The following is a 13181-nucleotide window of genomic DNA, read 5'->3' as shown; positions in this document are numbered from 1 at the left end:
TGGGAAGCTTTGGAAGTAGAGCGGCAATGGATTTGTTAATTTTTTTATGAGAACTTTTATTATTTGACCTATTCTGTTTATAAAAAATAAATGCCTGAAAAAAGTGTGCCTTCAGTATGCTGGGTTTTGAGAAGACTGCCACTGACCTCAAAAACACCACAAGCTAGAATATGGCCTCAGCATTTTAGCCATTGAACAAAATGCTTCTCAATTTGGTACTTGTTTGAGATGTTTGGAAAGTCAGGTTGGAATGTATGTATTTGCTAAAGGAACAAACTTCTGTGTGCTTTTTAATGTTGCATACAGAGTTGTCTTAATTGCTTTCACTCTTTTACAGGTTGGCTTGGCGATAGTTCCTGACAGTACTATTGGATCCATCTTGCATGCTCTGAATAATCTTCTTGACCAAAGTTGTAACCCAACTGACAGTTTTTACGTGTTCTTGGCTTCCAGCTGTTACAGTGTTTTCAATTTCTTACTGACAATAGAGAAGGATGTTGAACATGTACAAAAAAGGTAAAACAAATCTTTTCCTGTGAAACTTAAAGCTTGGGTCTATCTTTGGCACTTAATATTTAAATCTCAATAACTAGATGTCAAAATCCAGTTACAATCGAATGTATATATGAAAAATAACCATTACTTAACCACGTAAGTCTTCCACCACTCCTCTTTTTGGTGATTTCAATTTACTTCAGGCAGCTGATCATTTGCTTTTTAATGTATGTGATCATTGACCTCAGATGATTATGTGCTGTTTATGCATGTGACAATAGCAAGCAGAGGTGATTACATGCTGTTTAAAGGGAATCTGTCAGTAGAATCAACTCTCCAAAGCCAACAATATGGGCATGCAGGTTATAGAAAGTTGAATAAAATGATACTGTGATATCTGCAATTTGATGTCTTATTCCAGAGAATCTGCCCCAGAGCTTATTTTAAATGAAAGGGGGTGTTAACATTGTGAGACTTTTAATAGTCTGCTAGTTTGCTCTCTTGATTTACCATATTTTTTGAATTATAAACCCCCCCCCCCCCCCCCAAATTTGGGAGGCAAAAGGGGATACACCTTATAATGCGAAGTTATGGTATTTTACCTGGGGAGCGGCGTCGGATCGGGGTCCCTGATACAGGAGGTTGGCGGCGGCTGCAGCTGGAGCGGTGCGATGCTGTGGGCCCCGTCCTCAGAAGTGTCGCTGTTTCATCACGGTGGCGGTAGCAGGGCATTGCTGCGGCCTCGTCCTCAGAAGTCAGCGGTGAGCGGAGGCAAGTTTCCCTATCCCGTACATAGCCCTGCGCTGTGCTTCAGCAAAATGGCCGCAGGAGCATGCGCAGATTGAGATCTCTGGAGACGAGATCTTGTCTCTCGAGATCTCAATCTGCGCATGCTCCGGCGATCATTTTCTCTAAGCCTTCCACAGAGCTATGTACGGGATAGGGAACCTCACCTCAGCTCACCGCCGACTTCTGAGGACGGGCCGCAACATCACCCTGCTCCCCCCACCACCACCGCCTTGAATCTGCAGCACTTATGAGGACTGGGCCCGCAGCATCACCCCGCTGCCACCACCACCGCCTTGAATCAGTGACACTTCTGAGGACGGGTCCCGCAGCATCAACAGACTCCTGCCTCCGCCACCAATCTCCGGTATGTGTGACCCTGGCTCCTGTGACTACCGCTGCCCCCCAGGTAAAAAGGATTATAAGGCGCACCAGTTTATTTAAAAAAAAAAACAAAAAAAAAACAACATTTTTTCCTATTTAAAATCCGCAAAATACGGTACATGTCTCACTCTGGGAATACCCTTACACATTTAAAATAATCTCTGGAAGCAGATTCTCAAGGAGGACTAAAAAGGTGCAGCCCCTTAAAAATTCAAAACTATTCAAAAAGATTTTAAAATGCATTCCATGTTACAATCAATAGGCAATGCATTTCGAACACACTCCAGTATTCTTTGTCTGAGGTAAATAACAATGAATCACACAATGCCTATATACAATACTAGAGCCAATGAGTATGGCCATAGAAATCACATGGTGAAAGTATATACAATAAAGTCAAGAAAAAATATACATGTAACAAAAAACAAATGAATCACAACAGGGGAGTAAAAAAATAATGTTTTGATTTGTTTTCTTGATTTTGTTGAATATACTTTTCACCATTTTATTTCTATGGCCATACTCATTCATGCTAGTATTGTATATAGGCATTGTGGGATTCATTGTTATTTAGCTCAGACAACGCCGGAGTGCGTTAAAAACTTGTTGCCCATTGTTTGTGACATGGAATCCATTTTTAGTCTTTTTGAATAAAGTTTAGAATTTTTAAGAGGCTGGAATTCACCTTTTTTGATCTGGCTTATCACATTTGGTCTGGCTTTCTCTGCTCCTGCACACCTTGAGTTGCAAAGATGAGCTGGTTTCAGTAACTTTTCTACCAATTAGATTCTCAAGTAAATCTGCACATAGATCTTCATTTACAGCTCATTTACATATCAAGAAAAACATAGATTCCTCTGTAATGGATATCAAGGTATCATTATATTCAACTTTTCAGAGCTCTTGATGTGCCTAAACAATAGGAACCCGCCACAAGTGACCTCATTTGGGAAACTACACCCCTCAAGGAATTTATCTAGATGTGTGGTGAGCACCTTGAACCTGTAGGTGCCTCTCAGAACTTTATAACGTTGAGCTGTGAAAATGAAACATTACGTTTTTTTCCATTAGCCCCAAATGTTTCATTTTCACAAGGGCAGCAGGAGAAAATGGACCTCAAAACTTGTGCAATTTTTCCTGAGTACACCAATACCCCATGTGTGGTGGGAAACTACTGTTTAAGGACTCTGCCGAGCTATGAAAGGTGTACTCAGGAGCCGCTGCGGCTTGCATCTTAGCCAAGAGAAACAGCTCCTGTGCGTGATATATTAGCATACAACACAGCTATTAGACTGTTAAATCAAAACTAACCATCTGATGTGCCCATAAGTTAAATGGGTGAAACGCGTCAAGGTGTATGATGTTTGTGAATTCTATATAGGGATTGTGGAATAAGAAAGCCCTATTTCGTCAACAGCTGAGATGCTTACTATTAAAGAAGTTGTGCACGACTTTAGACTACCACCCCCCCCCCCCCCCCCAATGTATCCGGCTGGGGCCCCTAAGACTTTTTGTAAATTCCTTCCGTTGCAGATAATACCTGTGAGCGGCGCTATCGGTGGCCGCTCACAGGCATCACGTGACCCGCGCTGACTTCACGACAAGTGAGGCGTGACTCAGTACTGGGGTACCCGCGATGGCTCCTGGGTTGTCGGCGGGGTTACACCTCCGCGTCACACCCAGCATCCACCGCTAGCTTTCTCAATGAATGGGGAGAGGCAGAGCACGCAGTGGATGCCTGGTGTAATGCGGGGGGAAAACCCCACCCACAGCCTGGCATCCACCGTGGAACCAGGAAGAAAAATACCCCCGGCTGCCAGCACTTGTCGTGACATAAGCGGATGTCAGAGCCGGCTGCAGCCGGGGGTCACATGATGTCTGTGAGCGGCTAGTGATAGCGCCGCTCACAGGCATTTTCTGCAACTGAAGGTATTTACAAAAAGTCTTAGGGGCCCCGGGGGGATACATTGTGTGGGTAGTCTAAAGTAGTGGACAACCACTTTAAATGAAATGCACTGAGTTCAGATTATAGGAACACTGTATTACTATAATACACACTGGGAGCTAAAGCATGGTGACAGTAGTTTCACCTGTTATGTATCATTAGTTATTATAGAATAGTAATTAAAAAAATCATCAGCTGGAATAAATTCAGGTATGCTGGACTAAATGCCTGTATCAGGAGCTAGTATGAGAGTAGCAAGATTGACTAACCGTACTATATGAATCAGGAGAGAGTGATCTATGTAGAATAAAATTAATGGTTCCTTCTCCTAGTTAATATGTTCTAATATTTGAAAAGCGGTGTATAACTACGAACAATATTGGGTAAAGTGCAATAGTATATTACTACATCACAACAATTGAGTATAAGATGTGGTAGATAGCATTGCATAAAATAGGTTGTTAGAGCCATTAAAGTAGAGTGTAGTGTTTCTGCCATTTGACTTTTATGGAGCATATACTATTAGGAAGATCATAGTGACAGTGCAAGATTTGATTTTAATACTTGTATCCAGTTCTGACTGAATTAATTGGACAGACTAGATAAGACTACTCTGAGTACGGTGAGTTATAGAATACATTTTAACTATATTATAAAAAAAAAGGTAAAATTTTAATATTATTTGAATCCACCCAAGTGGGTGAAAAATGTGACTGTGGAGTCTGTAACCCAAACCAACAGACTCAGACTCAATTTCCCTGACTACGACTCCTACTCCATAGCACTGCTTCACTACTGAGCATGTACACAGTGCAGTACAGACTCATCTCAACTAAAAGCCTAGATCCTTATATCAGGAATAGAACAGACATTTATAGGACATTTCTGAACTTGCCCAAATTCTTATGAAAAAATTTACAGCACATACTGCATTGAACTACTGTACCAAATTTATTATACACTGCTCAAAAAAAATAAAGGGAACACTTAAATAACACATCCTAGATCTGAATGAATGAAATATTCTCATTGAATACTTTGTTCTGTACAAAGTTGAATGTGCTGACAACAAAATCACACAAAAATCATCAATGGAAATCAAATTTATTAACCAATGGAGGCCTGGATTTGGAGTCACCCCCAAAATTAAAGTGGAAAAACACACTACAGGCTGATCCAACTTTGATGTAATGTCCTTAAAACAAGTTAAAATGAGGCTCCGTATTGTGTGTGGCCTCCACGTGACTGTATGACCTCCCTACAATGTCTGGGCATGCTCCTGATGATGAGGTTGCAGATGGTCTCCTGTGGGATCTCCTCCCAGACCTGGACTAAAGCATCCGCCAACTCCTGGATAGTCTGTGGTGCAACGTGACGTTGGTGGATGTCTCAGATGTGCTCAATCGGATTCAGGTCTGGGAAACGGGCGGGCCATTCCATAGCTTTAATGCCTTCATCTTGCAGGAACTCCTGACACACTCCAGCCACATGAGGTCTGGCATTGTCCTGCATCAGGAAGAACCCAGGGCCAACCGCACCAGTATATGGTCTCACAAGGGGTCTGAGGATCAGGCTACCTCTGGCGAGCACATGGAGAGCTGTGTGGCCCTCCAAAGAAATGCCACCTCACACCATTACTGACCCACAGCCAAAACCGGTCATGCTGAAGGATGTTGCAGGCAGCAGATCGCTCTCCACGGCGTCTCCAGACTCTGTCACATGTGCTCACTGTGAACCTGCTTTCATCTGTAAAGAGCACAGGGCGCCATTGGCGACTTTGCCAATCCTGGTGTTCTGTGGCAAATGCCAAGCGTCCTGCACGGTGTTGGGCTGTGAGCACAACCCCCATCTGTGGATGTCGGCCCTCATGCCACCCTCATGGAGTCGGTTTCTAACCGTTTGTGCAGACATATGCACATTTGTGGCCTGCTGGGGGTCATTTTGCAGGGCTCTGGCAGTGCTCCTCCTGTTCCTCCTTGCACAAAGGCAAAGGTAGCGGTCCTGCTGCTGGGTTGTTGCCCTCCTACGGCCCCCTCCACGTCTCCTGGTGTACTGGCCTGTCTTCTGGTAGCGCGTCTGGACACAGCAAACCTTCTTGCCACAGCTCGCATTGATGTGCCATCCTGGATGAGCTGCACTACCTGAGCAACTTCTGTGGGTTGTAGAGTCCGTCTCATGCTACCACGAGTGTGAAAGCACAACCAACATTCAAAAGTGACCAAAACATCAGCCAGAAAGCATTGGTACTGAGATGTGGTCTGTGGTCCCCACCTGCAGAACCACTCCTTTATTGATGGTGTCTTGATCATTGCCAATAATTTCCATCTATTGTCTATTCCATTTGCACAACAGCATGTGAAATTGATTGTCAATCAGTGTTGATTCCTAAGTGGACAGTTTGATTTCACAGAAGTTTGATTTACTTGGAGTTATATTCTGTTGTTTAAGTGTTCCCTTTATTTTTTTGAGCCGTGTATATTTTCGTAGTCTGTCCATTTTATACCATCTCTTCAACAAAATGGACACCGACACCATGACTCTAACTCCACAGCCTTGATTTGAATTCATAATGTGGTGGCATATGTAGGTTATGCAGAATACATAATGGTGCAATGGTATGGTGTAGTAACAGGGTAAATCTGAAATAAAAATGTAATAATCCATGGGCATGTGGTAGATTTTAAAACATGTGCCGTTATGCATAGGACAGGTTTGTTGTGGCAGGTGTCAAACTGAAAAATGGTATCCTTGCTTATCCCCCTTCTGTAACACACTTGCCACCTTTTTTACGACCTTCCTTTTTTCTAGATTGGGGGACCTCACTGGGGAAATGTTGCCCTGGTTCTTTACAAGCTCCTTCAGTTCCAGAGGTACCGTATATATAGGTGCATCTCACTAAATTAGAATATCATCAAAAAGTTAATTTGTCAGTTCTTCAATACAAAAAGTGAAAGTCATATATTATGTAGAGTCATAACAAACAGCGTGATCTATTTCAAGTGTTTATTTCTGTTAATGTTGATGATTATGGCTTACAGCCAATGAAAACACAAAAGTCATTATCTCAGTAAATTAGAATACTTTATAACAACAGCTTGAAAAATGATTTTAAAATCTGAAATGTTGGCCTATTGAAATGTATGTTCAGTAAATGCACTCAATACATGGTCGGGGCTCCTTTTGCACCAATTACTGTATCGGTGCAGCATGATGTCTCAGTGGTTAGCACTGCAGACTTGCAGCTCTGGGGTCCTGGGTTCAAATCTCACCAAGGACAACATCTTCAAGGAGTTTGTATGTTCTCCCTGTGTTTGCATGGGTTTCCTCCGGGTTCTCCGGTTTCCTCCCACACTCCAAAGATATACTGATAAGTAATGTAGATTGTGAGCCCCAATGGGGACAGTGCCCATAATGTCTGTAAATTGAATTGTAAAGCGCTGCGGAATATGTAGGCGCTATATAAATTAAATGAACATTATTATTATCAATGCTGCTTGGCATGGGGGCGATCAACCTGTGGCACTTCTGAGGTGTTATGGAAGCCCAGGTTGCTTTGATAGCAGCCTTCAGCTCGTCAGCATTGTTGGGTCTGGTGTCTTTCATCTTCCTCTTGACAATACCCAATAGATTCTCTATGGGGTTACGGTCAGGCGAGTTTGCTGGCCAGTCAAACACAGTGATTCTGTTGTTTTTAAACCACCTATTGGTACTTTTGGCAGTGTGAACAGGTGCCAAGTCCTGCTGGAGAATGACATTTCCATGTCCCAAAAGCTTGTCAGCAGAGGGAAGCATGAAGTGCTCTAAAATTTCCTGGTAGACCGCTGCACTGACTTTGGTCTTGATAAAACACAGTGGAGCTACACCAGCAGATGATATGGCTCTCCAAACCATCACTGATTGTGGAAACTTCACACCAGACCTCAAGCAGCTTGGACTGTGTGCCTCTCCAATCTTCCTCCAGAATCTGGGACCTTGATTTTCAAATGAAAATTGGAACTCTGGGTCCTTGTGGAGTGTCAGTGACTGCCTTCTGGACATCTGTCAAGTCAGCAGTCTTCCCCATGATTGTGGAGCCTACTGAAACAGACTAAGAGACCTTTTTAAACGCTTAGGAAGCATTTTCAGGCGTTTTTTGTTAATTATTCTCATTTACTGAGATAATGACTTTTGTGTTTTCATTGGCTGTAAGCCATAATCATCAACATTAACAGAAATAAACACTTGAAATAGATGACTCTGTTTGTAATGACTCTATATAATGAGTTTCACTTTTTGTATTGAAGAACTGAAATAAATTAACTTTTTGATGATATTCTAATTCAGTGAGATGCACCTGTACTTGTGTATAAACTGACTTTTTCAGCACATTTTTTAGGCTGAAAAAAAGCCCCCCTCAACTTATACTTGAGTGTATACTTAGTATAAATATATACTGTGTATGTGTGTGTGTGTATGTATGTGTGTGTATATATATATATATATATATATATATATATAATATATAATATATATTACAGACCAACAGTTTGGGGACACCTCATTTAAAGATTTTTCTGTATTTTCATGACTTTGAAAATTGTACATTCACACTGAAAGCATCAAAACTATGAATTAACACATGTGGAATTATATACTTAACAAAAAAGTGTGAAACAACTGAAAATGTCTTATATTCTAGGTTCTTCAAAGTAGCCACCTTTTGCTTTGATGACTGCTTTGCACACTCTTGGCATTCTCTTGATGAGCTTCAAGAGGTAGTCACCAGAAATGGTTTTCACTTCACAGGTGTGCCCTGTCAGGTTTAATAAGTGGGATTTCTTCCCTTATAAATGGGGTTGGGACCATGAATTGTGTTGTGCAGAAGTCTGGTGGATACACAGCTGATAGTCCTACTGAATAGACTGTTAGCTGCTTTTTTCTTGCCATAATACAAATTCTAAGTAAAGAAAAACGAGTGGTCATCATTACTTTAAGAAATGAAGGTTAGTCAGTCCGAAAAATTGGGCAAGCTTTGAAAGTGTCCCCAAGTGCAGTTGCAAAAACCATCAAGCGCTACAAAGAAACTGGCTCACATCAGGACCGCCCCAGGAAAGGACGACCAAGAGTCACCTCTGCTTCTGAGGATAAGTTTATCTGAGTCACCAACCTCAGAAATCCCAGGTTAACAGCAGCTCAGATTAGAAACCAGGTCAATGACACACAGAGTTCTAGCAGCAGACACATCTCTTCAACAACTGTTAAGAGGAGACTTTGTGCAGCAGGCCTTCATGGTAAAATAGCTGCTAGAAAACCACTGCTAAGGACAGGCAACAAGCAGAAGAGACTTTTGTGCTAAAGAACACAAGCAATGGACATTAGACCAGTGGAAATCTGTGCTTTGGTCTGATGAGTCCAAATTTGAGATCTTTGGTTCCAACCACCGTGTCTTTGTGCGACGCAGAAAAGGTGAACGGATGGACTCTACATGCCTGGTTCCCACCGTGAAGCTTGGAGGAGGAGGTGTGATGGTGTGGGGGTGCTTTGCTGGTGACACTGTTGGGGATTTTTTCAAAATTGAAGGCATACTGAACCAGCATGGCTACCACAGCATCTTGCAGCGGCATGCTATTCCATCCGGTTTGCGTTTAGTTGGACCATCATTTATTTTTCAACAGGACAATGACACCTCCAGGCTGTGTAAGGGCTATTTTACCAAGAAGGAGAGTGATGGGGTGCTATGCCAGATGACCTGGCCTCCACAGTCACCAGACCTGAACCCAATCGAGATTGTTTGGGGTGAGCTGGATCGTAGAGTGAAGGCAAAAGGGCCAACAAGTGCTAAGCATCTCTGGGAACTCCTTCAAGATTGTTGGAAGACCATTTCCGGTGACCACCTCTTGAAGCTCATCAAGAAAATGCCAAGAGTGTGCAAAGCAGTCATCAAAGCAAAAGGTGGCTACTTTGAAGAACCTAGAATATAAGACATATTTTCAGTTGTTTCACACTTTTTTGTTAAGTATATAATTCCACATGTGTTAATTCATAGTTTTGATGCCTTCAGTGTGAATGTACAATTTTCATAGTCAGGAAAATACAGAAAAATATTTAAATAAGATGTGTCCAAACTTTTGGTCTGTACTGTATATGTTCAGTGCTGGCCAAAAGTATTGGCACCCCTGCAATTCTGTCAGATAATACTCAGTTTCTTCCTGAAAATGATTACAATCACAAATTCTTTGGTATTATTCTCTTCATTTAATTTGTCTTCAATGAAAAAACACAAAAAGAATTGTCCTAAAGCCAAATTGGATATAATTCCACACCAAACCTAAAAAAGTGGGTGGACAAAAGTATTGGCACCCTTTGAAAAATCATGTGATGCTTCTCTAATTCGTGTAATTAGCAGCACCTGTAATTTACCTGTGGCACCTAACAGGTGTTGGCAATAACTAAATCACACTTGCAGCCAGTTAACATGGATTAAAGTTGACTCAACCTCTGTCCTGTGTCCTTGTGTCTACCACATTGAGCATGGAGAAAAGAAAGAAGACCAAAGATCTGTCTGAGGACTTGAGAAACCAAATTGTGGGGAAGCATGAGCAATCTCAAGGCTACAAGTCCATCTCCAAAGACCAGAATGTTCCTGTGTCTTCCGTGCGCAGTGTCATCAAAAAGTTTAAAGCCCATGGCACTGTGGCTAACCTCCCTAGATGTGGACGGAAAAGAAAAATTGACGAGAGATTTCAACGCAAGATTGTGCGGATGGTGGATAAAGAACCTCGACTAACATCCAAACAAGTTCAAGCTGCCCTGCAGTCCGAGGGTACAACAGTGTCAACCGGTACTATCCGTCGGCGTCTAAATGAAAAGGGACTGTATGGTAGGATACCAAGGAAGATCCCACTTCTTACCCAGAGACATAAAAAAGCCAGGCTGGAGTTTGCCAAAACTTACCTGAGAAAGCCTAAAACGTTTTGGAATAATGTTCTCTGGTCAGATGAGACAAAAGTAGAGCTTTTTTGGCAAAAAGCATCAACATAGAGTGTACAGGAAAAAAAAAGAGGCATTCAAAGAAAAGAACACGGTCCCTAGAGGCAAACATGGCGGAGGCTCCCTGATGTTTTGGGGTTGCTTTGCTGCCTCTGGCACTGGACTGCTTGACCGTGTGCATGGCATTATGAAGTCTGAAGACTACCAACAAATTTTGCAGCATAATGTAGGGCCCAGTGTGAGAAAGCTGGGTCTCCCTCAGAGGTCATGGGTCTTCCAGCAGGACAATGACCCAAAGCACACTTCCAAAAGCACTATAAAATGGTTTTAGAGAAAGCACTGGAGACTTCTAAGGTGGCCAGCAATGAGTCCAGACCTGAATCCCATAGAACTCCTGTGGAGAGATCTCAAAATGGCAGTTTGGAGAAGGCACCCTTCAAATATCAGGGACCTGGAGCAATTTGCCAAAGAAGAATGGTCTACAATTCCAGCAGAGCATTGTAAGAAACTCATTGATGGTTATCAGAAGCGGTTGTTCGCAGTTATTTTGGCTAAAGGTTGTGCAAGCAAGTATTAGGCTGAGGGTGCCAATACTTTTGTCCGGCCCTTTTTTTGAGTTTTGTGTGAAATGATCAATGATTTGATATTTGCTTCATTCTCTTTTTTGTTTTTTCCTTGCAAGCAAATTAAATGAAGAGAATAATACCAAAGAATTTGTGATTGCAATCTTTTTCAGGAAGAAACTGAGCATTATCTGATAGAATTGCAGGGGTGCCAATACTTTTGGCCAGCACTGTGTGTATGTATGTGTATATATATATATATATATATATATATATATATATATATATATATATATATATATATATAATATATATATATATATATATATATATATATATATGTATGTAATGTGTGTGTGTGTGTGTGTGTGTATATATATGCATACATACACACAGGCGGTGGTGGGGGGGTGTTGCGGCGGACGAGTGGTGCACAGGCAGTCGCCGACTGCTGCCGCTACCATGTGTGCCATCTGATAAAGAAAATGAATATTCACTTTTCTCCACTCCCGTTGGTGTGGAGAAAAGTGAATATTCATTCTCTTTAGCAGCGGGCACACAGGACCGCTGAGCCGCAGCAGGAGCTGCGCTCCCTGCTGACACTGCGCGCTATTAAAGAAACTGAAATTCAGTCCTTCGCACTCCCATGGGCATAGAGAAGAGTGAATATTAATTCTCTTTACTAGCGAGCACAGAGGATTGCTGAGAGGCAGCAGGAGCTGCTATTGCTGCTGACTCTGCACGCTATTATAGAAAATGCACGTTCACTCCTCTCCATGCATTTAGTCCCGGAGTGGAGAGTAGTGAATATCCCTGCAGCTCACCCCAGAGTCTGAGGGTGCATAACAGTGATGTCATGCGCTGCTCAGATGCTGAGATCAGCTGTTGGCAGACAGGACGTAGGTCTGAAGCAGAGGGGAAGATAGTGAGTAGAAGTGTTTATTTTTTTGTGTGTGCAGGGATGAGGTGGGCCATACTTACCGGGATGGGGATGGAGCGCCATGCATACCAGGATTGCGGATAAGGGATCCATGCATACCAGGACAGGGGTCCATGCATACTAGGATTGGAGATGAAGGGCCATGCATTTCATGATTGGGGATGAGGGGGCCATGCATACCATGATTGGGGAAGAGGGGGCCATGCATACCATGATTGGGGAAGAGGGGGCCATGCGTACCATGATTGGGGAAGAGGGGGCCATGTGTACCATGATTGGGGAAGAGGGGGCCATGCGTACCATGATTGGGGAAGAGGGGGCCATGCGTACCATGATTGGGGAAGAGGGGGCCATGCGTACCATGATTGGGGAAGAGGGGGCCATGCGTACCATGATTGGGGAAGAGGGGGCCATGCGTACCATGATTGGGGAAGAGGGGGCCATGCATTCTAGGATGGGGAAATTTACCAGTTGCTGCTGCATTTCCCACCTTAGGCTTATACTCGAGTCAATAAGTTTTCCCAGTTTTTTTTGTGGTAAAATTAGGTGCCTCAGCTTATATTCAGGTCGGCTTATACTCTAGTATATACGGTACTGGGACTTTCCCCTTCCTGAGTTCCAAACATTAAAGCCTTGATCACTACTTCCTGAAACTGAAAGAATGTGCCAGTCTGGCCTACACATGTGATAGCACTCAAGCTTTATACTTTGCCATCTGTATGATTTGCCCTGCCAGCTTTTTGTACCACTCTTTTGTTTTCCGCATGGCATTGTAAGGCTAGAGGACTTGATCAGAGAGATCAACTCCACCTCCCTGATTTTATTGTACCCCAAGACTGTCTGATTTGAGGACCTGTTTAGTGGGAGTGCTGCTATTACCATGTATTATCAGGAAAAGGACATCACTTTTGTCCTTATACTTGACCACCAGCATGTTGTTTGTCCATTGAGCCCTGCTCTCACCCTTTCTGTACAGCTGCCTAATTAACGAACTAAGGAGGCCCGTCTGGTTTTTGCACACACCTCCACATGCTGTGGTAGCTCTGGCAGAGAGTGACTTGAAGAGTGGGATGCTGGTGTAGAAGTGATAGTCCTTATC

General features: G+C 42.8%; 1 protein-coding gene across 1 annotated transcript in view; it reads left to right on the top strand.

The window, feature by feature from the left end:
* The window catches only part of TEX10 (testis expressed 10), a 269253-nt gene that overhangs the window by 215637 nt on the left and 40435 nt on the right, over window positions 1-13181 (top strand). The window contains exon 12 of the mRNA XM_073678358.1: window positions 338-516. Within this exon, the coding sequence (XP_073534459.1) occupies window positions 338-516 (179 nt within the window). The remainder of the gene's footprint in view (window positions 1-337; window positions 517-13181) is intronic.

The sequence above is a fragment of the Phyllobates terribilis genome, unplaced genomic scaffold (assembly GCF_046119375.1).
Source record: "Phyllobates terribilis strain yellow unplaced genomic scaffold, ASM4611937v1 Scaffold_4__5_contigs__length_816908805, whole genome shotgun sequence".
Taxonomy (NCBI): domain Eukaryota; kingdom Metazoa; phylum Chordata; class Amphibia; order Anura; family Dendrobatidae; genus Phyllobates; species Phyllobates terribilis.
This window is presented reverse-complemented; position numbering and strand designations above follow the sequence as displayed.